General features: G+C 44.8%; 1 protein-coding gene across 5 annotated transcripts in view; it reads right to left on the reverse strand.

Moving 5' to 3' along the window:
- exoc6b (exocyst complex component 6B) overlaps window positions 1–27,156 on the reverse strand; it is an 866,329-nt gene that overhangs the window by 88,528 nt on the left and 750,645 nt on the right. The window contains exon 21 of one of the 5 annotated variants that reach the window (XM_069923439.1): window positions 11,161–12,282. The exons of the other annotated variants lie outside the window; for them this stretch is intronic. Coding sequence (XP_069779540.1) covers window positions 12,277–12,282 — 6 coding nt within the window. The 3' untranslated portion in view covers window positions 11,161–12,276. Of the gene's footprint in view, window positions 1–11,160; window positions 12,283–27,156 lie in introns of those variants that run through there. 5 annotated transcript variants of the gene reach the window in all.

The following is a 27,156-nucleotide window of genomic DNA, read 5'->3' on the forward strand; positions in this document are numbered from 1 at the left end:
CCTGTTCTTAAGAAAACGGGGAATTTCCAACCCGATCTCCAATCACGTGTGGTGGAAAGTGTGCAGACCGGCTGCATCACACTCTGGTCTGGGGACACCAATATCCCTGAGCGTAGAGCCCTGCAAAAGGCAGTGGACACAGCCCAGCATATCACAGGCAAAACCCTCCCCACCATCGACAACATATACGGGGAACGCTGCCGTGGGAGGGCAGCAGCAATCGTCAAGGATTCCACACCACCCAGTACACACTCCATTCTCGCTGCTGCCATCAGGTAAAAGGTCTAGGGGCCACAAGACTCGCACCACCAGGTTCAGGAACAGCTGCCACCCCTCCACCATCAGACTCCTCAACGACAAAGAGTCATTTTGATTTTCCTCTCCGTATTGCACAGTCAGCTCATTTACATTTCTCTATTTGTTTACATTTGAACAATGTGTACAATCTTTTTGAACTACCAGTAAATGGTAATCTGCCACACCCACAGGAAAATGAATCTCAGGGTTGTATGTGATGTCACGTATGTACTCTGGCAATCAATCTGAAATCTGAAAGTCCACATAATGTCAATGCAGAAGGATCACGCGGAAGGTATTAAAAGTATTATATGTTTAAAAATAGATAAATACATAGGGTCAGATCCCAAGCTGCTAAGTGAGGCAAGGGAGGTGATGCTGAAGCCCTGACAGAGATTTTTAAATCTTCCATGATTGCAGGTAAATTGTGCGGTGTGCCTTTTCAAGAAGGGCTAGGTAATTGTGGTGCGAACATCAGGGAGCGGAGTCACAGCACTCCATGCCGGCTGTGGGATGCTGGTGACGGTGGTCGAGGTGCTCACACCAGGCTGCGGACTGCTGGAGACTGGCTGAAGGGGTACCAGGGATGCAAGAGAGCGTAGAGGGCGCCGAAAGTTTCCTGATCGTGTTGGAGGTTCGGTTCTGGACTCTGTGTGGCTGCGGGGGCTCCAAGAGTACTGGAGATGAGTCCACGTATACATGGTGACTCTGGGGGTGGTGGGGGGGAATCTCTCTTTTGCTTCTGTTTTTCTGACTGTAAGAGGTTCTTCAGGCAATTTCTGCCAAAGGCAAATCTGTCTGCCTTAAGGTAAACGAAAACAAATTCCATGCAATATTAGACTCTCTGTATTACAGGACAAGAGATTGAATCTTGAATATTGAATTATTCTCTTGTGAATCTAATGGCAGTGGTCGGGGGAGAAAAAAACGAGGGACAGGATTCATCCACACATGAAACAGGTTATATCAAACATAGAAGCAAGACTGTGACAGGGTGAGATGCAATCTCTCTAACTTGGCTGAATTTTTCACAGGTGGGAAAGTGTAGTGAAAGAGCAGTAGGGTTGATACGGTGCACTTGGACTTCAGCAAGGACCCACACACGAAAATGGACCGAAAAAAGAGTTCATGGAATCCAGACCAAGGTAAAGTTTACGCAATTATTATGGAGGCGACAATAGGGTAGACAGGATGTTTTCCCCAAGTTAAAAATGTCTGACTCCATAGGTGGGGAAAGTGGCGGTAAGGGAGAGGAAGTTTAAAGAAGATGTGTGGGACAGGTCACCAGGGATAATGTTGGAAGCAGGTAGCTCTGGTTAGACCATATGAAAAGATCTACGAGAAATGAGAGGCAAAGACCAGGCAACAATCTTTGCAAGAATCACCGAGGTAAGTGTTTGAATCTCCGTAAGGCATACTGGAAAGCGGGATGAGGACAAATGGGTACTTGATGGTTGGCATGGTGGTGAGAGTCGACCACCAAAGCAGGTCCAATGACCCACATTTCCAAGCAGCATAACTCATGCTGAAATAGCTTCATTCAACGGGTCCATGTACCTGTCCAAATTCTTGTTAAATGTTAAAATTGAGCCCGCATTTGCCACCTCAGCTAGCAGCTCGTTCCACACTCCCACCAACCTCTGCGTGAAGAAGCTTCCCCTCATGTTCCCTCTAAACATATCCCCCTTCACTCTTAACCCATGTCCTCTGGTTCGTATCTCACCTGCGGAAAAAGCCGACCTACATTTACTCTGTCCATTGCCCTCATAATTTTAAAATCCTCAATCAAATCTCCCCTCATTCTTTTACGCTTTAGGGCAGGGATGGCCAATCTATGGCGCATGTGCCAGAAGTGGCGCATTAGATGAATAGAAGTGGCGCATTGTACCCCAGTGATAATAAAACTGTAAATGACTCATGCAGAAAGAGTCAACCAAAAACTGATCTGTAGAAAAGAAAATCTTTAACAGGAATTCAAGTAGCTTAGGGCTAGAAATGGGTTTTAGCAATTATTTTTAGCCATTTTATTGTTTTTAATTTTTCTTTAAAATGCTCAACTAGGAAAAACGAACTTTTGTTCTGCAGTCGTTCCATAACAGTTCAACACACATTTGATATGTGTTTCATCCTGAGGCGCCAGGCGTCTGCATCAACAGCACGTCGCAGGTTTTTACCCGTCAGTTGGCAATTGCCATTTGTGCTCCACAGAGTTGCGCTTTGTTAATCCTTAGGGAACATTTTCAGTTTTGGACTTTTTCGAGAATGAAGGCTTGTGTTTACTTTCAGTTCCCGGTGCAGAAGAAAACAAGCAAAAGAAAAGCAGAAAGTGATCATAAGGGTGAATTCAATGAACAGTGGGAAAATGGGTCCTTATTGAGAGTGGGTCCATCAGGAAAACCGTTGTGCATTGCTTGTGAAAACATTTTCTCACATAGCAGAAGGCATGATCTTAATAGACTTAAAACACAGCGTCAGGCTGAAACAGAAGGAAAACTGATGCTACTGCTTGGGTCTGAGTTAAGGAAAGCAAACATTAAAAGCTTGGCGAAATCGAAGGTCCTCAAAGTAATGTTTATCTTGCTTTCATAATATATCATGTAAAAATGCTAAATATGTCTATATTAACATATTTTTGCAAGAATTGAATGGGGATACAAAAGTTGCATGGTGGATCTGAGCTCATACGTGGAAAAAATTAATGCATGGAATGTAAAAGGTTGGCCTCCCTGATCTCAGGAATAAAGTCCTAACCTGTTTAACCTTTCCGTGTAACTCAATTCCTGAAGTCCAGGCAACATCCCAGTAAATCTTCTCTCCGCTCCTTCTTTCCTGTAGTTAGGTGACCAAAACTTCACACAATACTTCCCCGAACCCGCGGTGGCTAAATAAAACAACATAATTACAAACAGCGAAGGAAGAGAAGCATCAGGTCCCAAGAGGCCGCTACGAGCGACTGCTATGCCGCGATTTTGGCCCTCAGCCACTACTATATCCCTGCAGGACAGTGAAAGATCACAAAATTAAACTCTCTCTCTTACACACACATCTCCAATTACACACAACTATTTAAACGTAGATAAAAAAGAGTGACTTTCAGAGGCTGGGCCCACGGTTACAGAAGATACAGGTTGAAATAGGTCTTTAGGTGTTAAAATGTCCACCAGAGACCGTTCACCCGAACCAAAGGGGCTGCTGCAGGCTACGACCTCACCGCTATCAAGGCCAGGTTTCCCGGCATCTGCTGGACTCTGGATGTTAAACGGACTTTTGGTCGAAGCCACGGCATCTCCCCCGCTAGGCCCCTTTATGTTATGTTAAAGTTGTGTGAGAAAACTTGGAATAATCTTTTTGAAACACACAAGACCTTGAGGGGAAATGATGACAAGCTGTTGAGAGTTTCCATCAGGTCACTCTTCTGCCACCTTCACTCCAGGGACAACAAATCCAACCTATTCAACTTCCCCTTTAAATTAAAGTCCTTTGGTTGGGAGAATCTGGTACCAGTGGATGTAGCGACAAGATAAAGGATGGTCATTTAACACTTCAAGTCAAGTCAAGATTATTGTTATTTCATTGCACAAGTACAACTTGACAAAACAGCGTTCTCCGGTCATTGGGGCAAAACACGCAGACACACAACTAGAGATAACACACATACAGACAAACAATACATATGCAGGACAAATAATAAGATGTACTAATAAATAAATAAATATTTTGTTTCGGAAACATGAGAGTCTTGGAGGGTGAGTGTGAGCAGTTCCTTTGGACATTCAGTATTCTCGCTGCCCGTGGGAAGCAGCTGTTCATCAGCCTGACGGTGCTGGCCCTGTATGGCGTATCCCGATGGGAGCAGCTGAAAGGGATGTGGAAGGGATCCTCAATGATTTTGCATGCTGTCTTCAGACAAAGATACTAGTATATTATGTCGATTGTGGGAGTGGTGGGGGGGGGGGGTGGGGAGGAGATCCCAGTGATCCCCTCTGCCACTCTTATGGTCCTGTGGATTGACCTCCGATCCGATGTTGTACAGCAACTGTGCCACACTATGATGCAGCCGAGCTCCTGTAGAAGGTTTACATAATGGTGGCCGGTAGCTTTGCCCATTTACTCCTTCCTGACAAGTGAGGAGATGTTGAGGGTTCATGATAGGTCACTAATTAAGTGAACTCCAAGGAATTTGTTGTTCTCCACTCTCTTGACTGCAGAGTTGTTGGTGCATAGTGGAGGGTGGTTGTTCCTAGTCCTCCTGAAGTCCTCGAACATCTCCTTCGTCTTGTCCAAGTTGAGATTTCTTCTTGTAGAGATGGTTTATTTACCCCGAAGAGTTATGGAGAAGAGGTCTTTGGGGATAAACAATATGAAGCTGTGGAGGGATTCAGCAGGTCAGGTAAACTCAACAGTCAAAAAAGGATCCCGACCTGAAATACTGTCATTTCTCTCCATGAATGTTTCCTCTCCAGCTTCTCACTGTTTGCTCAACATTTGGGTGGCACGGTTAGCTTAGCGGTTGAGGCAATCTGATAAAAGCGTCAGTGACCCGGGTTCGTATCTGGCGTTGCCTTTAAGGAGATTGTACATTCGACCTGCGTCCGCGTGCATGTCCTCCGGGTGCTCCAGTTTCCTCCTACATTCCAAAGACGTATGGGGTTATAATGTTCATTGGTCATGTGGGTGTAATTGGGGAGGCGTGGGGTCGTCGGCCGGAAGAGCCTATTACCATGCTCTGTCTCTAAATTCCGCATCTGTTTCTCAAAATCATTGGTGGAGGGGTGGGGGGGGGCATATTTAAAGAAGAATTTGGTACATTTTGCAAAGATTGGATGCAGAAGCAGTGATAAAAACACGGAAATGCTGGAGGAACTTGGCATGTCCATGGACGCTGCGAGACCTGGTAAGGTCCTCCAGCATTTCTGTGTTTTTACTGGGATCACAGCATCTGCAGACTTTCATGTTTCACAAAAGTGGTGATGAGGCCTGGGTCATCGCAGCTACAATCCTATTGAATGGCGGGGTTAGGTTTGAAGTGCTGGCCTACTTCTGCCCCCATGTTCATCCTACAGACAATGACAGATCAAGAGGGACACCATCTCTGTCTCCTCAAAGGCAAGGTGGGACACACAGTAAAGGCTGATGCAACAGAGTATATAGATATGTTTTTGGGAGAAATTGGGGAAGGTTTTAGTGTAGGTCGCATAAAAACACTTTAAAACAGATCTTATTTAAAATACTGGAGCCCTGCTAATGCTAGACATGTCGGGGCCTCAGAGCCTTTGCCAAAGCTTTGGAGAGTGCCCATGAGACTTCACTAATGGATTGTTGTTTACAAAAAGGCAACAGATGAAAGAGCTTATTGGAGCTGCAGAATGTCTGGAGGGGGTCTTGCTGTTCTTGGAGGGTCATGTGGTTTTGAAAGCAGAGAGAGTCAAACAGGCTTTCTCTCAGTGTGTGTGTGTGTGTGTGTGTGTGTGAGAGAGAGAGAGAGAGAGAGAGAGAGAGAGAGAGAGAGAGAGAAAGAGAGACAGAGATCACTTCTACAGTGTTACAGTCAGGAACAGCAGCTGGGACTGGAACAGGTTAAGCTGGCAAGCTTGTGGAAAACCCCATTTGGAAGAAGGGTAGTGAGTTCTTAGTTCAGCCTGGTCAAAGCCCTTGTGGTTCATGCAAGAGGAGAGGACTAGCTGTCTAATGTTTCACTGGGAATAAGGGAAACAAGAAGGAACTCTGTGTGACCTGAAAGAAAGAGGTTATCATCTGGAGAAACCTGAAGGGAAAATTTTCTTCGGCAAGACACTTAATTGGCTGATGGAAGTACATAAGTAGTGGGTGTCCTGGAACAACAAATCTCTCTCTGAAAACCGACAAGAACTTTCCTGAGCGGTAACCATTTACCTTTCAAGCACCAAAGCCTGGGGAACTCCATAAATGTTAAATTCTCTGCACAGTATAAAAATTGCCTGCAACCAGTGAACTTGGAAGAATGAGAAGTGAGATTGAACTGTGAACCAAAGAACTTTTCTGAACTTTCACACACATTACATACACGTGCGCTTAGAATTAAAAGGGGGTTAAGTTAGGTAAGTTAAGTCAATAGTGATAAGTTAAAGTGTGATTCTGTTTTTATGTTTAAAGATAATTAAAAGCAACTTTTGTTTAAGTAACCCTTTGTCTTGGTGAATACCTATTACTACTGGATTTTGGGGTCCTCTGGGCTCGTAACACATGTCCCAGGAAAGAACAGATCAAACCTCGACCTGGCTGGTATAATCCCTCCTCTCAAACCACTTCAGATTCATTTGAGGAACATTGGACCATGATTAGACATGGTTAGACATTGAATGAATTTGAACTCTGTAACCCACAAGATATTGGGGCAGAAGTAGGCCCATCAGCCCATCGAGGCTGCTCCGCCATTCTATCATGAGCTGATCCATCCTCCCTCAGCCCCACACCCCGCCCTTCTCCCCGTAACTCTTGATACTTTTCAATCTCTACACCCAATGACCTCGCTCCCACAGCTGCCTGTGGCCACATTCCTCAGACTCAAGACTCATCTGGCTAAATACATTTTTCTGCATCTCTGCTTTGAATTAGTGCCCTTTTGTCCTGAAGTTGTGCCCTCCACGGAGTTAATGTCCTTTTTCTAACACAAAATGTCCGATGATTCATAAAAAACATCAGCGTGGCAGTGCTTTGTGTACTGCCGCATTCCGACAGAGCTCGACTGACCTTGCCAAGACTTTCTCTGCACAGAAGGTATCTTTAGCTCCTTGTAAATATTGACGTACTCCCAAAGGAAAGAAATCCTGCACAGCAGGAACTACACTTTGTAAGAAAAATGCAACCGATATTACATGTCAGCAACTAACAAACACCCATTACCTCAGCTCTCCCTCAAGATCCTTTGAATCCAGGAACCTCAATTGAAAACTTATGTCTTCCACGTTGCATTACCCATCCAATAATGTGTTTTGCACTTCCTTCAATCTCTAACTTGCTCCCAATACTTCCCTATCTTCGAACATAAGGAACAAAAGAATGTTTGGGCTCTTAAGTTAATGCCATCACTTTCCCAACCCTGGAATCCCCAAATATTTAAACATCCATCAATCAGCCTTGATTCTTCTCAGTATCCAACGGCCTCGGGCACAGGGAGTTTTGCAGTTCGTTAAGTGGGGAAATTTTCCCTCACCCAGCCCTGATCTACTTTTCAGTTGGATCGTGGCTGATTTCAAACTCAATTCTTGGTGGAAAATGGGCTGGAAAATCCGTCACATTTGCTCCTTTGATCTCTCAATGTTGCCGCGCAGGTTGATAGGGTAGATACAAAGGTGTAGGATACGCTGGCCTTCATACGTCGGGGAGATATTGTTGAGGTAATGTTGCAGCTCAATAAATCTCTTGGAATATTTTATTTTGGTCGCCTAATTATAGGAAGGATCCGGAAGAGGGTTCAGAGGAGATTTACCAGGATGTTGCCCGATTGGAGAAAGTGTCTTATGAGCCAAGGTTAACAGATCTTCTCACTTTAGAGTGAAAAAGGATGAGAGAAGACTTAGAGGACTACAGGATTACAAGAGGTATAGATAAGGTGGTCATCCTTTCCCCAGGACAACTGCAGCGTTTAGATATGCAGCTGGTATCAGGCTCTTTCAGCTCATGAATCCAATTGACCTGCAACCCCTGATAGATTTTGAAGGGTGGGAAGAAACCCATGCAGACATGTGGAGAACGTGCAAACTCCTTGCAGACAGAGCTGGATTTGAACCCGGGTCGCAGGGGCTGCACTGTGATAGTGTTGCACTGACCGCCACGCTAACCGTTTTTATACTGAGAGCTGTGGGTGCCTCGAATGCCTTGCGGGTGGTGGTGGAGGCTGATAGAGGGACATTTACAAGACTCTTCAATAGGCACGTGGACGCGAGAAAAATAGACAGTTATGGGTGTGAGGCAGGTAAGGTTTGGATTGTTGAGTCGGCATATAAAGGGTGGCACAACACTGTGCTGTTATATTCTATGGTCTACCCCTTCTTTATCCACTCCTGTACTTACTTTTTCCCTCTCTCTCTCACTCCCCCATCCCTTGGACTCTCCCTCTATCCATCTCTCCATCTCTCACACCTTTGGAACAATACCCCAGGCTCCTCCCCACCTTCTTTTCCCTTTTATTTACATTCATGCATCGACTTGCGTCCAGGTTATGTTCTGGAAATGGGGACGCAAATCCATTTGGGCGCAAGTCGATCACTGTAGATGAATTATACTGTATAACATACGATACCCTGGCACACATACCTTAAATTCAATTCAAAAAACCGCTCAATGTAGATTTGTTGTATAAAGCGACCCTTGAAACAAACTTTCATCGTTTTGCTGGAAGCTCCATGATAACAACCACCTTCCGGCAATACCCAACAGATAAGTCAGTGCGATTTTTGGTGTGGCAGGGGTAGATTTATAAGCCCGATATAGGATAAAACCACGAAAATGAGCTGAAAATGGGGACCCAACTTATTTGAAGGTCGACTTATATGCCAAAATATATGGTACGTAGTTACCTAAATTTCAATTTCATATATGTCCTGCACTATAAGTTAGGATCATGATTACGAATGGCAGTGGAATTGCTTTGTTTTGGCTTTTGAGCCCAGGTGTTGAATATGTGATGCATGATTTAACGTTCGTTTCGCCTGCAAATGTTGGTCTAAAATTTTTAATTAAACCTTTATGGTGACCTCGGATGTATCTGCAATTGGACGTTACTTGATCGGGCATGTCGAGGTATGGCTGTATATAATTTCATTATTTTTGCAGTTTTGACAAAGAGCCCTGACTGAAAAAGTTTCCACATCTACCCATGGATATTGCCTGGCTTTCTGAATTTCTCCAGCAGTTCATTTTTTGCTCAAATCCTTCCAATATTGATTCATACTGACAAATGCCCAGAAAATGCTTTACAAATACTGACACACTTCAGAAATCACTCTGAAAATATTGACAAACTCCCAGAAAATCTTTCACAAATATTGACTAGCACACAGGTAACTCCTCGCGTGTATTAATAGACTCTCAAATCCTCATACAAATGCCAAAGCAATCTTTTTCCCAAGTGCAGGCATGCCCCGGAGGTCTTCTTACAACAAGCAACACCGTCCAAGAAGTTTAATTTGAGATCCACGGCATGAAAGAAGCAAGCCTGCGGACACTGCGATTCTAGTTGAATACGTGTACACACAAAAGTGCTGGAGAAACTCAGCAGGTCTCGCAGCATCCACAGAGGGAAAAGAGATATAACCAATGTTTTGGGCTGATTCTTTTGGCAAGGTAGGAGCAGAAAGTAGGCAGGTGCCTGAATGAAAGGGCTGGGGGAAGAGGGAGGATGGGGCAAGGGGAGGAGCACAGGCCAACAGGCCATGGATTAAGAGTCAATATACAGAAACGCTGGAGGAACTCAGCCAGTCTGGCAGTGTCCCTAAAGATATATAAAACCAAGGTTCCGGGCTTCCTCAAGGATTGTGTTTCGACTACAATCACTTTTGGACATGGAGAGGAGGGCAGGAGATGAATGCTGAGAATTTATTGAGGGAGGGATGTTAGCTCTGTGAACGTAGAGCTGAAGGAGAGGTGACAGGGGGATAGGGCCGAAACGTTGGTTATATATCTTTGGCTCCAATGGACTTTGCGGGATCTGCTGAGTCTCTCCAGCACTTCGATATACAAGTCGACGGTCTTGGAGACCCCGATATCTTCAAGAGTCAATCTTGTATTCAAGTCACCACAGCACAGCATAAATGTGCATCAAAGAGGCAGTGATGGGTTGACTGCAACCAGTGAGGACTTCTTGTGAGGTTCACCGGAGACTGGGTTGGCATTGGCGCATACTCTGATCCATTACAGCCCGAGATTTAGTGTACTGTTGGTGATTGCAGTAAAAACGCACAGACATGCTGGAGAAACTCAGCTTGTCTCACAGCGTCCATAGGAGTAAAGAAATATTACAGACGTTTCGGGCCTGAGCCTTTTTTCAAGGCACAAGCTAAAAAAAAAAACAGGAAGGCATCTGAATAAAGACCAAATATGGGTTGGGGAAGGATATGATATGAGGAAAGGTGAGAATTGATTTTGGCTCTGGAAGGAGTTTGTACTTTCTTCCTATGTCAGCGTGTGTTTCCTCCAGGGACTCCAGTTTCCTCCCACCCTTCAAAACCTACAGGGTTCGTGGGTCAATTGGGTGTTGTTGGGCAGGGATGGGCCTGTATGTCTAAATTTTAAAAAAATTTACATCCTCATAAATCTTCTCTCAGAACCAGAATTTAATGCCATGAGCAAGTCTTGAAATTTGTTGTTTTGTGACAGCTACCTTATCACAAGAAAGTGCATGAAAAGTCAAAGTGAGGCAGTGTCTTTGGCTAATTGGTCACTCAGGAACCCGATGGCAGAGGTAGATAAGCTGTGTTTGTGCCACTGAGCGCTTTTCTTCGGGCCCCTGGACCTCCTTCCCAATGGTAGCAGGTGCTGAGGGCCCTTGAGGATTGATGTACTCGATGGAGTGAAGTCTGGTGCCTGTGATGTCACTGGCTGAGTTAACAGCCCTCTGAATTTTTTTCTTGTCCTGAGCACTGGCACCTCCGTACCAGACAGCGATGCATCCAGCCAGAATGCTCTCCACGGTATTCTATAGCATGGTGACCAAAACTGAACACAATACTCCAAATGGGGCCTCACCAGAGGAAAGAGGTTTACGTTAGGTGCGACAAGACTCACTCCACCAGGTTCAGGAACAGCTGCTCCCCTCCACCATTAGACCCCTCAACAACAAACTCAATCAGGGACTCATTTAAAGGGTCTTACTTATGCACTTTATTGATTTTTTTCCTCTCTGTGTTGCACAGTCAGTTTATTTACACTTCTTTGTTTGTACATTGAGTATAGTTTTTTTTGCACGACCAATCAGTGGTAATTCTGTCTGGCCCGCAGGAAAAAGAATCTCAGGGTTGTATGTGAAGTCATGTATATGCCCTGACAATAAATCTGAAATCTGAACCAACCTCTTATACAACTGCAACAGGACCTCCCAAATTCCATACTCAATAACATTAAAAATGTTATTGAGTACTGACAACATTAAAAATGCAATTATGCTTGTAAATGAAGAGATGGAAATTCTGATCCAATCAGAGGGAACATCTATTAAAAAGCACGGGCGCATTTCTGTAGATTTGCATAAATCACTGAGATTGAAAACACAAACCTCCAGTTTCAGGGACCTACTGTTATCAGACCTTTAAATGGGCCTCTGTATTTTTCTCAATGACCACCACTCCTTAACTTACTTTAACTCTACAACCTCCCATTAATAAATGGCAAAATGGCGGTGAGGCGCCACTGGTGCTAACCTGCGGAGAGCAGGGAGCGGAGACACAGTGCTCCCATGGGATCCAACGGCCCAGTCCGAACTGCCATCAGCTCCACACAGGCTTTAAATGGGCTGTTAATGCAGCCCACCGTGGTTTAGTTTGTAAATTCTGCAATCGGAAGCAGCCACGAGGGGTTGCAGATTCTGGGGAAGCTGGGGATTGGTGCAGGGCACCAGAAAACAGGGGCACTGCCCCTCGTTTGTGAAGGATAAGCAGAGGAGATGACCCGCGAGATGATGACCGCAGCGGCACAGCAGTGAGGGGTTCTGCGGTTGAAGAACACACAGGCTGCAGGCTTCGGCGACTGTGGTCGAGGGATTCAGGGGGGTAGCAGGTATTGAAACTGGGATGCGAGAGGGTGCTGATGGCACTGTAGAGTTCCTGATTGTGTCGGAGGTTCGGATCTGGAGCTCGGCCTCCTGACCGTTTGGACTGGAGTCTGTGTGGCTGCGGGAGGGCTGGAGGCGAATCCACGGCCACTCGGTGACTCTGGGGCGGGGGAACTCTCTTTTGCTTCTCTTTCTCTGACTGTAAGGGGCGCTTCAGGCAATTTCTGCCGATGTCAAATCTGCCTCACAACAGAAAAAAAGGTATTTTGTATAATATGACACATTTTAAAAGTTGATTCTTGAAAGACACCCCAGACACACTCTCTCAAGAGTGTGAAAACAAATCCAGCATAACATTGTGAATGTGGATGAGGGTAGCGCAGTGGATGTTGTCTATATGGACTTCAGTAAGGCCTTCGATAAGGTACCACATGGAAGGTTAGTTAGGAAGGTGCAGTCTTTAGGTATAAATTTTGAGATAGTCAAATGGATTGAACATTGGCTGAAAGGGAGAGGCCAGAGAGTAGTAGTGGATAATTGTCTGTCAGGTTGGAGGCCGGTGACCAGTGGTGTGCCTCAGGGATCTGTATTGGGCCCATTGTTGTTCGTTATATACATTAATGATCTAGATGATGGGGTGGTGAATTGGATTAGTAAATATGCAGACGATACTAAGATAGGTGGAATAGTTGATAATGAAGAAGGTTTTCAAGGATTGCAGAGGGATTTGGGCTGCTTAGAAAAGTGGGCTGAAAAATGGCAGATGGAATTTAATGCTGATAAGTGTGAGGTGCTTCATTTTGGTAAGAAGAATCAGAATAGGACATACGTGGTAAATGGGAGAGCATTGAGGAATACAGAAGAGCAGAAAGATTTAGGAGTGACGGTACATCGTTCCCTGAAGGTAGAAACTCACGTGAATAGGGTGGTGAAGAAGGCTTTTAGTATGCTGGCCTTTATCAATCATTGCATGGAATATAGGAGTTGGGAGGTGATGTTGAGATTGTAGAAGACGTTGGTGCGGCCTCATTTGGAGTTCTGTGTGCAGTTCTGGTCACCTAATTATAGGAAGGATATAAACAGAGTGGAGAGAGTGCAGAGAAGGTTGACCAGAATGTTACCTGGGTTTAAGCATCTAGAGTATAGGGAGAGATTGGACAGATTAGGTCTTTATTCTTTGGAGTGTAGAAGGTTGAGAGGGGATTTGATAGAAGTATTTAAGATTATGAAAGGGATAAACAGAGTGGATGTGGATAGACTATTTCCGTTAAGAGGAGGAAAGATTAAAACAAGAGGACATGAGTTAAGAATTAAGGGGCAGAGGTTTAGAGGTAACATGAGGGGGAACTTCTTTACTCAGAGAGTGGTAGCTGTGTGGAATGAGCTTCCGGGAGAAATAGTGGCGGCGGAGTCAATTGTATTATTTAAGAAAAGGTTGGACAGGTATATGGATGAGAAGAAGATGGAGGGTTATGGGCATTGTGCAGGGAGGTGGGACTAGAAAGGGGTGTTTGGTTCGGTGCGGACTCGAAGGGCCTAATGGCCTGTTTCCGTGCTGTAATTGTTATGTTATGTTATGTTATGTTATTGGACATGAGAATAAAGGAACCTTGAATACACAAAAGTTCCGGAGAAACTCGACGGATTCCACTGCACTTCAAACCTGTTTCACAGTACAACCTGATCTTTGCTTATTGTTGCACTGCCTGCAGTAATTAAGTGCGGGTTGACGTGCATGGATGGCTCATAAAACAAAGCTTCTCCAATATATCTCGGCGGATGTGACAATAAACCGTACAATAACTTTTGATGTTGGAAACAAAGAACCTAACCTGGACCTACAACACCTCAATGTTAGTCAGGAAGGCGACAGTGCCTCTATTCCCTAAGGAGGTTGAGGAGGGCAAGGCCCCCACCTTGACCACATTCCACAGAAAGCACAATGAAGAGTGTCCTGCCCAGCAGCATCACTGTGCGGGATGGTAGCTGCAAAGCAACGGACCGGAATCAATGCAGAGGTTCGACATAACGGCAGAGAGGATCACTGGGGTCTTCCTTTCCTCTACTGACAACATTTACTGGGAGTATTGCTTAAATAGGATTCAAGGAATTACTGAGGAACCTTTCCATCCAGCACATAGGATCTTTGACCCACTACCAGCAGGAAGGAGGGACAGGAGCATTAGAGTCAGGATGGCCAGGCTGGGAAATAGCTTCTTCCTCCAGGATGTAAAATGGATGAGAGCAAATAATTCCAAAATATTTACATATATTAATCTATATCAAATCAAGTTTATTGTCATGTTATTGTACAAGTATATGGCGAGCTCTCCACTGGCCACCGTGACAGAGGTGCACCAAAGAAAAGGTACAAGGACTGCCTAAAGAAATCTCTTGGTGCCTGCCACATTGACCACCGCCAGTGGGCTGATAACGCCTCAAACCGTGCATCTTGGCGCCTCACAGTTTGGCGGGCAGCAACCTCCTTTGAAGAAGACCGCAGAGCCCACCTCACTGACAAAAGGCAAAGGAGGAAAAACCCAACACCCAACCCCAACCAACCAATTTTCCCCTGCAACCGCTGCAATCGTGTCTGCCTGTCCCGCATCGGACTTGTCAGCCACAAACGAGCCTGCAGCTGACGTGGACTTTTTACCCCCTCCATAAATCTTCGTCCGCGAAGCCAAGCCAAAGAGAAGAGAGAGAACCCGATGAAATAGCGTTCTCCGGTTCTCGGTGCAAAACACACAGACACACAACCAGACATAACACACATACAGACAAACAATACATGTGCAGGACAAGTATTTCATCTATATAAATAAATATTGTTTCATAAGTATGAGAGCATTGGATGGTCAGTGTGAGCAGTTCCTTTGGTCGTTCAACATTCTCACTGACCGTGGGAAGAAGAAGAAGCCGGCTCTGATACTCCTTAATCTCTTCCCCGACGGAAGCAGCAGAAAGAAGCTGTGTGTGGGGTGGAAGAGGTCCTCAATGAGTTTGCGCGCTCTCTTCATACAACGATCCTGGTCGATCACTTTGATGGAGGGGGTGGGAGACTCCAGTGATCCTCTCTGCCACTCTTATGCTCCTGTGGATTGACCTCCGATCCATTTCTCTGCAGCAACCGTGCCCCATCGTGATGCAGCTGGCCAGGACGCTCTTGATAGAGCTCCTAAAGAAGATTGACGTGATGGTGGCTGGAAGCCTTGCCTGCTTCAGTCTTCTCAGGAAGTGTAGTCACTTGTAGCTTCCTGACAAGTGAGGAGATGTTGTGTGCCCATGATAGGTCACTAGTTAAGTGAATATGTATATATAATGGTTTGGACTGGACTCTGTGTGGCTGTGGAGGCTAAAGGAAGCCTGGAGGCGAATCACATGGACACTTGGGGACTCTGAGAAAACTCTCGCTTGCTTCTCTTCTTTTGGCTGTAAGGGGTGCTTCAGGCAATCTCTGCCGATGGCAAATCCGTCTGCTGAAAGCAAACTCTGTGTAATATTGCTCTGTTTTGTTACATGACAATAAAGAAATCTTTAATCTTGAATATACAGAGCCCTCCATAATGTTTGGGGCAGACACTTTTTTCCTTTATCTGTGCCTGTGCTCCACAGTTTTAATTTTGTAATGAAACAATTCACATGCGATTAAAGTGCACATTCCTGATTATATTCAAGGTTATTTGTATACATTTTCATTTGACCCTGTAGAAATGACTGCTCTTTTTTATACTTAGTCCCCTAATTTCAGGACATCATAATGTTTGGGACATTTCGCTCAACAGGTGTTTGTGAGTCCCCAAATATGTTTAATTGGTGCAGGGTTAAGAGAGCTGGGCTTGGTTCGAAGTTGTTGATCACCTTTGGAGTCTGTAGTTGCCATTTTTGAACATGAGGACCAGAGTTGAAAGTCAAAGAAGCCGTTATGAGGCTGATAAACAAGAAAAAAAGTTACAGGTATCGCCCAAATCTCTTTTTGAACATTATCAAAAAGAGAGCTCAGTAATCGCAAAGGCATTGGTAGGCCAAGGAAGATCTCCACGACTGATGACAGAAGAATTCGTATCATAATGAAGAAAAATCCCCAAATGCCTGCCAGACAGATCAGAAACACTCTTCAGCAGGCAGGTGTGGAAGTGTCGATGGCTACTGTCCGCCGAAGACTTCATGAACAGAAATGCACAGAAACAGGATGGCCTAACTACAGTTTGCCAAGAAGTATTTAAAAGAACCTGCAGAATTGAAGGAAAAGGTCTTGTGGACAGATGAGACCAAGATTAACCTGCATCAGAGTGACGCCAAGAGCCAAGTGGGGAAGAACAAAGGAACTGACCAAGATCCAAAGCACAGCACCTCACCTGTGAAACGTGATGGTGGGGGTGTTCTGGCCTGGGCTCGAACGGCTGCCACAGCTAATGGCACACTTATCTTCCATGATGTAAATGTTGATGGAAGAAACAAAATGAATTCTGAGATGTATAGAAACATCTTACCAGCTCAAGTTCGAGCAAATGCCTCCAAGATCACTTAAATAATCAAAATAATTATGTGTGCAAATCTTTGGAATAATTGCCACTGTTCATCAGCCTCACAGCTTGTGAAGTATAAACTATTCCCCAGCCTGGAAGTCCTGATTTTGATGTAGTTTCTTCCTAATGGTAGAGGGATGAAGATATTGTGCACTGGATGGACAGGGGTTTCTATAATTCCTTGAACCCTATTTAGTCATCTTAATTTTAAAAATTTAAATATCGTTCAGAGAGAAAAGGGGACGCCAGCGATCCTCTTGGCTCTTTTAATAATCCTCTGCATAGACTTCCGGTCTAATGCTTTGCAGCTACCAACGCACACACCTGGATGCTCTCAACTGTGCTCCTATAAAAGATGGTTCAACCTGGCTATCTCCCCGCTGTCCTCCGAGTCTTGATGAAGGGCTCCGAGACCCGTAATCTCTTCCTCCCACTGATGCTGCCTGTCCCACAGAGATCCCCCAGCATATTGTCCTTTGTACTGAGCAGATTTTTGGAGCTGTGGGTTGATAAGTGCCTGGGACCTGATAGGATTCATCTTTGGGCCGTTAAAAAAAATGTGACAAGTGAGATAATTGATGCATTGGTTTTAAGTTGAACAAAATTTTCCACATTCAGTAGACATTGCAAAGGACTGGAAGAAAGCAACAGTACCTCCTTTATTCTAAGAGTGAGGGAGAAATAAAGTTGGAAAGTACAGAGCAGTTAGCTTAACATCTGACAGATGGAAAATGTCGGAACCTATCATTTTAAAGAAATTGGAGTAGGGGACTTCGGAAATTTCAAAGTTACCAGGTTTTGTAATTGGGAAATCACGTCCAACCAATTTATTGCTCTTTGAAGAATTACTACACTGTGGATGAAGGAGGGGGGGGGAAATCAGTCTGTGAATTCCACCGATTTCCAGAAGGCATTTGATCACGTGCTGCATCAAAGGTTATGGCAGAGAGCAAAGTTCATGGCAGAAGAGGTATTGTGGGTCAGAGATGAGCTGGCGAGAAGAGAGCAGAGAGTGGGTATAAACAGGTACTTTTCCAGTTAGATAGATGGAAGGAGCTGGGGCACCACTTTTAATGATTTTCTCAGGAGTTTGCGGCGGTTCGGTCTGATGTTGGTCTAGGGCTTTTCTCTTTGGAGCGAAGAAGGATGAGAGGGGACTTAATAGAGGTCCACAAGATGCTGAGAGGCACGGATAGGGTGGACACCCTGAACCTTTTTCCCAGGACAGGATCAGCAAACACTAGGAAACATGTGCACAGAGTGAAGGGAGGGAGGTTTAGGGGAGATGTCAGGGGTAAGTTTTTTACACAGAGAGTTGTGGGGGCTTGGAATGCCTTGCCAGGGATGGTGGTGGAGGCTGAAACATTAGGGGCATTTAAGAGACACTTAGACAGTCACATGGGTGGTAGAAAAATAGAAGGTTACGAGATAGGAAGAGTTTAATAATTTTTTTGGTAGGAATATATAGGTCAGCACAACATTGGACCTGTACTGTGCTGCAACGTTCTATATGTTGTAGAAAGTGCACTGACCAGCTGCATCCCAGCCTGTAATGTGGGCATCACACCCCTGAGCGTGTAGTGGACGCAGCCCAGGACATCCCTCCCTACCTTCGAGAACAACCATGGGCAACTCCGTTGTCGGAGAGCAGCAGCAACCATCAAGGATCCACACCGTCCAGCACATGCTGTTCTTGCTACTGCCATCAGGAAAGAGGAACCTCGCACCAGCAGGTTCAGGAACAGCTGCTCCCCCTCCACCATCAGACTCCTCAACAACAAACTCAATCAGGGACTCATTTCTTTTGCACTTTGATTTTTTTCTCTCTGCATTGCACAATCAGGTTGTTTATGTTTCTTTGCTTGTTTACATGTATATGCATCTGCTCGAGTACGGTTTTATTTGCAAGCCCAATAAGTGGTAATTCTGCCTCACCCACAGGAAAAGAATCTCAAGGTTGTATGTGATGTTATGTCTGTACCCTGACAACAAATCTGAACTTTGAACAGAAAGAACCACAACATTCTTGGCTGACAGAATGGTACAGAGGGAATGTACAACTGCAGGACGGAGGCTAACTCGTGTTTGGTGGCTGACACATCTCCAGACATGACAAAACTATTTACTCTCACGGGAGTGATAATGGAACACTCTGGATGAGCACATCTTTGACAATTCTCGAGAAGCTTTACAAACAGGTGCATGGATTGGAAAAGTTGAGAGGGATAGATGGCTGAATGGAGCGAATGGGACTCACTCAGGCCGACAAGTTCATTGTCTTGGGCACCAAGACACCGTGACTAAGTTGCCGTGACGGCTTGGTCAACATGGAGATGCTGGGCTGAAAGGGAGAAGTTGCTCCTCAGGTTCTGGGTGCACTTCAGCCCAGGCTCCTCAGGTTTCAGATTTGTTGTCAGAATCCATATGTGACATCACCTACAACCCTGAGATTCTTTTCCTGCGGTTGAGGCAAATTACCACTTATTGATAGAGGGAAAAAAATACTGTACACACATACACATGTAAACAAATAAAGAAATGTCAAAAAACTGTGCGATACAGAGCGGACAGAAAACAAAGTGCAAAAATAAATGTCCTTAAATTGCTGTGATTGTAGTAACAACACACTGAAATGCTGGAGGGACCCAACCGGTCTTTTCAGCGTCCACAGGAATAAAAGCTATATCCTCATAAGATTCTGCTTATTCCTTGAAGAGGGGCTCAGGTCCAGAATTTTGGCAATATCTCTATTCTTCTATGGATGCTAAGAAGACCGGCTGGGTTCCTCCAACATTTTGGTGTGTTTTGATATGTCCCTGATTGAGTTTGTCGTTGAGGAGTCTGATGGTGAAGGGGGAGCAGCTGGTCCTGAACCTGGTGGAGAGAGTCTTGTGGCCCCTTTCCTGATGGTAGCAGCGAGGACAGAGTGTGTCCTGGGTGACCCTCCCACCCTTCACAAGGCCCAAAGTGAAGAGGCACCTTTTAAAGTTCAAAGTTCAGATTTATTGTCATACCACAGGCATGACATCACATATAACCCTGATATTCATTTTCCTGCAGGCACGGCAGAATTACCACTTATTGGCAGTGCAAAAAAAACTGTACTCAACGTATGCACATAAAGAAATAAAGAACTGTGAACAAACTGAGTGTGAAATACAGAGAAAAAAACAATCAATGAAGTGCACAAGTGAGAGTCCTTAAATAAGTCTCTGATTGAGTTTTTCGTTGAGGAGTCTGATGGTGGAGGGGAAGCAGCTGTTCCTGAACCTGGTGGTGCAAGTCTTGTGGCCCCTATACCTCTTTCCTATTCCTCCTGATCTACAGTTGCCCTGTGCAGAATGGGTTCGGACGCTCAAAGGATCTCCTTCTCGGGTTGTTGATGGGCCTGGCCAAACCGGCTATTCACGGCTCAAGGTCGTCAAGTCACACCACCTTTATTTATTGTTCATACCATGCTTGCACGGAGCATATTAACATAGATATAAGTTAAGAAATCAGTTAACACATTAAAATATTAAGGTATTAACATGTATACACTGAGAGTCCACGGCGCACTATTAACATCTGTACTGGGAGTTCAGGAGCCTGATGGCTTGAGGTAGGGGGAAGCTGTTTCCCACTCTAAACCCTTACCAGTCAAAGGTTTAGGGCAAGCTGACTGCCTGCCCGTCTTTTGGGGGATATGTCCGGGCCCTGCAGAGTCAGAGTGGGAGTGCATGTTGTCGGAGGGGGATGGTGGCCGAGTTCTGGGAATGGTGGGACCCCCAGGGGATCACATGTGTCATAAGATAGTAAAAGCGTAATGTTAATTAAAAAATGTAAATTGTACAGAACGTAGAACACTCCAGCACAGTAGAGGCCCATCAGCACCTGTTCTGACCCATATATTCCTTCAAAGAAAGTACTAAACTTTCCCTACCCCTTCATCCTCTATTTTTCTTTCATTCGTGTGCCTGTCTTAAATACCCCTAATGTTTCAGCCTCCACCACCATCCCTGGTAAGGCATTCCAGGCCCACAAAACTCTCTGCATAAAAAAAAATCTTTCCCTAATGCCTCCCCTAAACTCCCCTCCCTTCACTTTGTACTGATGTCCTCTGGTGTTTGCTACTCTCACCTTGGGAAACAAGTGTTGGCTGGGAAAAAGGTTCAGGGTGTCCACCCTATCCGTGCCTCTCAGAATCTTGTAGACCACCATCAAATCTCCTCTCATCCTTCTACGCTCCAAAGACAAAAGTCCCAGCTCTGCTAACCTTGCCTCATAACACTTATTTTCCAATCCAGATAACATCCTGGTAGATTTCCTCTGAACCCTCTCCATAGCTTCCACATCCTTTCTGTAATGAGGTGACCAGAACTGAACACAATACTCTAAATGTGGTCTCACCAGAGATTTGTCGACATTTGGCAACATGACCTCTCTACTCTTGAAATTAATCCCCCTATTAATGAAGCCCAGCATCCCATAGGCCTTCTTAACTATCCTATCACCCTGTGTGCAGACCTTGAAGGATGTATGGATTTGGACAGCATGGTCCCTCTGTTCATCCACACCCTTAAGTAACCAACCATGTTAACCCTGTCCTCAGCCTTCTGGTTACTCCTTCCAAAACGCATCACCTCATGCTTATTGAACTCCATCTGGAACTTTTCCACCAATGTCTGCATCCTGTCTATATCCTCTTGTAACCTTCGACAACCTTCAACTCCATCCACAACTCCCCCAACCTTCGTATCATCTGCCAACTTACTGACCCATCCTTCCGCCTCTTCAACCAGGTCGTTTATAAAAATCCCAAAGAGCAGGGGTCCCAGAACAGATCCTTGCAGCCCCTCCACGAGTCACCGACCTGAAGGCAGAATATTTTCTTTCACTAATACTCTCTGCTTTCTACCTGCAAGCCAATTTTTTATTCACATGGCCAAAGTTCCATAGATCCCTGCCTCATGACTTTCTGAACGAGTCTCTCATGGGGACCTTAATAAATGCCTCACTAAAATCCATCTACTGTCCTACCCTCATCAATTTCTTTTGTTACCTCCTCAAAAAACTCAATTAGGCTCATGAGGCACAAAGCCATGCTGACTATCCTTGAGTAGACTGTCTTCTCCAAATGCTCATAGATCCATCCTATCCTTAAGCATCTTCTCCAATAGCTTCTCCAATACACCACTGGCATAAAACTCACCGGTCTATAATTCCCAGGATTCTCCCTATTACCTTTTTTAAACAAAGGGTCCACATTTGCCATTCTCCAATCCTCCGACACCTCCCCTGAAGCCAAAGAGGACTCAAAGAATCTAGCTACTTCCCGAACAATCTCTTCTCTCACTTCCCACAACAATCTGGTCCCGGGGATTTACCAATCTTGATGCTTTTAAGAAGATCCAACACTTTGTCTTCCTTTATCTCCACATTGTCCGCACACGGGCCTGTTCTATTCCCACCTCACCCTGATCCAGGTCCTTTTCTCTTGTGAATACTGAAGCAAAGTATTCTGTTCTATTCCGACCTCACCCTGATCAAGGTCCTTTTCTCTTGTGAATACTGAAGCAAAGTATTCATTTAGGATCCCCTTCCCCAATCTCTTCTGCCTCCAGCCATGTGATGCCTCCTTTATCCTTTAGCGGCCCCACCTTCAGTCCCCTCATCCTTCTGTTCTTCACATATGCATAGAACGCCTTAATCCTACATGTAGCAGAGGGGTGATATTGATTTACCATTTCTTGCCAATTTCCAACAATGTAGATATTATATTTAGATGTAGTTCTGTGTATAGTTTTGTGTTGTTGTTGTTTGAATAAACTTTTGTCAAAGAAAGGTTGGGCCAAAGAGCCTATTTCCATGCTGTTGAGCTCAGTGATTCTCAGCCTGACACCATGTAAGACACATCCATCCATTTGATACGCATTCCCTCCACCATCTTACCATTCATCCCTTACTGGGGCTAGTTACCTACGCCACCCCAACAGTCCTCCCCAAAACCCATGATCACAACCATCTTTTGTCGCAACTATTTTTGGAGATGGAATGAGGAATTTTCTCTGGTGTCCTGGCTAATTGACAAACCTCAACCAACATCACTGAAAAGATTATTTGTTATTACAGTACTGTCCACTGTTCTGTATGGTTGAGGACTCTCACCATCCCATTAAGGGATATGTGAAAAGGCAGGTTGGTGGAGATGAGCTTATCATCAGATCAGCCAATGATCTTATTGAATGGCGGAGCAGGCTCGATGGGCCGAATGGCCAAATCCTGTTTCTGTTCCTTATGTTCTTATAACGATGTTTTTTATCAGATTTATCAAATGATCAATGCCAGCGACAGTGACCCAGGTTCGAACAAACTCCTGCAAGGAACACTTGGAGGAAACCCTCGCAGGTCCCACTCTTCAAAAACCTATGGGGCTGGTCCATTAATTGGTGTTTTTGGGTGGCATGGGCTTGTGGGCTTGTGCTATTGTGTTCTATTTTTCAAAAATTATTATCCTGTGGAGTCACCACAGAAACTCAACTGGACCAGCCATAAAAGCACAGAAATGCTGGAGGAACTCAGCCAGCCCCATAGTGTCCATAGTGTCCATAGACCACACCTTGATGAAGGGCTCAAGCTTGAAACGTTGGCGATGTATTTTTATCTTTGCAATACAAAGGTTTGACCTGCTGGGCTTCTCCAGTGTTGTGTTTTACTTTAACCACATTGTCTGCCAAGTTTCTTTTTAAAATTTAGACGTATAGCACGGTAGCAGATCATTTACGCCCATAAGCCCACGCCACCCAATGTACACCCAATTAACCCACCCCCCACCCCGGTACATTTCGAACAGTGGGAGGAAAGCCACGCAGCCATGGGGAGAACACACAAACTCCTTATAGACAGCACAAGATTCGATTCCTGGTCCCGAGCTCTGTTGCTGTGAAGGAGTTCTGCTCACCGCCACACCAACCATGCCACTTTTATGTTTTAACCGACGCTTCGGGCCTGAGCCCTTCCTCAAGGTATGAGTAAAAAGCAGGCAGGCATCTGTATTAAAAGGCTGGGGAAAAGGGAAGAATAGGAGGAATACAGACCAACACAGTCTCCTCCTTTCTCAGCCTTTATGGCTGCAAAGTCATGGCTCCAAGAACTCTCAGTGAGTTCAAACACTATGCAGGACAAAACAGATGGCTTGACTGGCATCCCCATTGCTCCTCCAGTGACATCATCCCAAACCTGTGACCTATGCTGCCAAGAAGGACAAAGACAACAGGCGCACGGTTACATCAGCCTGACGTGGTGATATATCACCTCAACAGGTTCGAACCCAGGAATAGCCCGCCCAACAGCACTGTGGGTGCACAAGAGCTGCAGTGGAAGGGACGGTTCAGCGCACCTTCTCAATGGTAATGGAGAGTAGGCAATGACCATAAGATCAAGACAGGAGCAGAAACAGGCCATTCAGCCCATCGAGTCTGCCCCATCATTTAATCATGAGCTAATCCATTTTCCCACAGCCCCACTACCCAGCCTTCTTCCCATAACCTTTGATGCCCTGGGTAATTAAAAACCTAGAACCATAGAACCATAGAATACTACCAGCACAGTAACAGACCCCTTTGGCCCTTCTAGTCTGTGCCAAACTTTTTTTTGCCTAGTCCCACTGACCTGCACCCAGCCCTCCATACCTCTCCATAGAAATAAACCATAGAACATTACAGCACAGAAAACAGACCATTCGACCCTTCTGGTCTGTGCTGATATATCCACTCCAGACCTCTCCTATCCATGTATTTATCCAAATTCTTCTTAAATGTTAAATGTTAAAATTTGGCCTGCCTTTAACACCGAGTTAGAATTTAACATGAATTTAATATGGAACTTGGTCACATATAAAACTATCAATCTCTTCCTTAAATCAAACTTATTGTCAGGTTTTGAGTGGCATGGAGATGATGGATTGAATACCATAAGACCATGAGACATAGCAGCAGAAATAGGCTATTTAGCCCATCGAGTCTGCCCCGCCATGCAATCATCCATTTTCCCCACTCAGCCCCACTGTCCGGCCTTCTCCCCATAACCTTTGATGCCCTGGCTAATCAAGAACCTACCAAGTGAAAGCACAATGCTGGAGAAACTCAGCAGGTCGAACCATGTTCCTTATCGAGCAAAGATAAAGAGACATAACCAATGTCTCGGGCTTCAACAAGGTAAAGAAAAATGTCAGCAGGCATCTGAACAAAGTAGTGGGAGGAGGGCCGGGGGAAGAGCACGAACCCAAAGGCAGGAGATATTAGGTGGATAAGGGAAGGAGGGGACAACAGGAAATGGAGGAAGGGTTTGGACACCTGCTGACATTTTATCCATCCCTTGATGAAGGCTGAAGCCCGAAACATTGGTTCTGTATCTTTATCTTTGCTAAATAAAGTGCAGTTTGACCTGCTGAGTTTCTCCAGCATCATGTTTTTACTTCAACTGCGGTGTCTGTTGACTTTCGTGTTTTTCTTCAAGAATTTATCAATCTCTGCCTTAAATAAACCCAGTGATCTGGCCTCCACAACCGCCTGTGGCAACAAATTCCACAGATTCACCACTCTCTGGCCAAAGATATTCCTCCGCATCTCTGTTCAAAACAGACGAGCGTCAATTCTGAAGTAGTGGCCTCTTGTCCTAGACTCTGCCACCGGGGGAAACAACCTTTCTACATCTGCTCCATCCACGCCTTTCAACATTCGGAATGTTTCCATGAGATCCCTTATTCTAAATTCCAACGAGTCCAGGCCAAGTGCCGACAAATGTTCCTCACACGATAACCCTTTCATTCACAGAATCATCCTTGTGAACCTTCCCTCAAACCTCTCAAATGTCAGCCCATCCTTTCTTTTTTCATATATTTTATTTAAGAATTTTAAAAGCACATCTACAATTATCAATGAATAAATTGAAAAAATAATGCATATGTGGTATATATAAAAGCTCCCTTATCCCTCCCTCCCTCCCCAACCTCTACCCACCCACCCAACCTTAACATAAAAAGAAAAAAGAAGAAAAAAAGAAAAAGATAAGGAAAATGCCAATAAATAATCTCATTTCACGTAATTACCAGTGTGGCGTGCTTTCAGAAAGTCCTTCATATTTTCAAACCAACACATTGTAAATATGGGCTCCATATTTCAACACTTCCTTTCTTCAGTGAGGAGCCCAAAACATAGTCCACGTGAGGTCTCACCAGTGCCTTCTGAAACCTCAAAATCACCTCCCTGCTCTTGTATTCAATTCCTCTGGAAATGAACACCATTCGCCTTCTTCACCACCAACTCAACCTGCAAGTTCACCTTCAGGCTGTCCTGCACATGGACTCCCAGGTCCTTTGGGGACTGGGTATTTTCAATTTTCTCCCCATTTTGGAAAATAATCTGCCCGTTTATTTTTTTCTTCCAAAGTGGATGACCATGCACTTTCTGACATGATATTTAATTTCCTCTTCTCTGCCCATTCTCCTAATCTGTCTAAGTTTTTCTGCAGTTTCCATGTTTCCTCTACACCAGTGGTCCTCAACCCTTTTCTTTCCACTCACATCCCACTTTAAGTAATCCCTAGGCTATCGGTGCTCTGTGATTAGCAAGGGATTGCTTAAGGTGGGATGTGAGTAGAAAGAAAGAGTTTGAAACCCACTGTTTTAATCGTCCCTAACTGACTCATTATGTGCAGGGTTTCAGAACTCCAAAGGAAATGGGCCAATAACAATTTTTCTCAAGCAAAATATTTCAGTAACAATTGGGTCTAGAGCAGTGATTCTCAACCTTCCCTTCCCACTCGTAGACCACCTTAAGCAATCACAGAGCAGCGATGGCAAAGGGATTACTTACAGTGGCATGTGGGTGGAAAGAAAAAGGTTGAGAACCACTGCCCTACACTACCCGCTCCTCCACCCACCTTCATATCATCTGCAAACTTTGCCACAAATTCATTAATTCCATAATCCAAATCATTAACATATAACATAAAAAGAAGTGGCCCCAACACTGGCCCCTGTGGAACACCACTAGCAAATGGCAGCCAATTAGAATATGATCCCTGGAGTCTGACTGTCTGCTTCCTGCCAATCAGCCAATGCTCTACCCACGCTGGTATGTTTCCTGTTATACCATGAGCTCTTATCTTGTTAAGTAGCCGACACTCAGATCATGGAACTATACGGGGCAGGATCAGGCCTACTGGCCCAGAATCTCCATGCTAAACCTGATGCCCAAATTAAATTAAATGTCTTCAGCCTGAAACTGCCCAATATCCCTCCATTCCCTGCATATTCTCTCAGTTCTTACAGTCTATTATTCCATAAATGAAAATTTCAAAAAAATACCCTAATCCAAATTTGAAACACAGTGAAAACACAATGATGGAGGAACTCACCAGGTCAAACCGTGTACTTTATAGAGCAAAGATAAAGATACATAACCAACATTTTGGGCTGAACATCAAGGCATATATACCTTGATGAAGGGTTCAGCCTGAAACATTGGTTTTGCATCTTTACCTTTGCTCTATAAAGGGCACGGTTTGACCTTCTGAGTTTCTGCAGTGTTGTGTTTTTACTTC

This window comes from Narcine bancroftii, chromosome 3 (assembly GCF_036971445.1).
Source record: "Narcine bancroftii isolate sNarBan1 chromosome 3, sNarBan1.hap1, whole genome shotgun sequence".
NCBI classification, from domain to species: Eukaryota; Metazoa; Chordata; class Chondrichthyes; order Torpediniformes; family Narcinidae; genus Narcine; species Narcine bancroftii.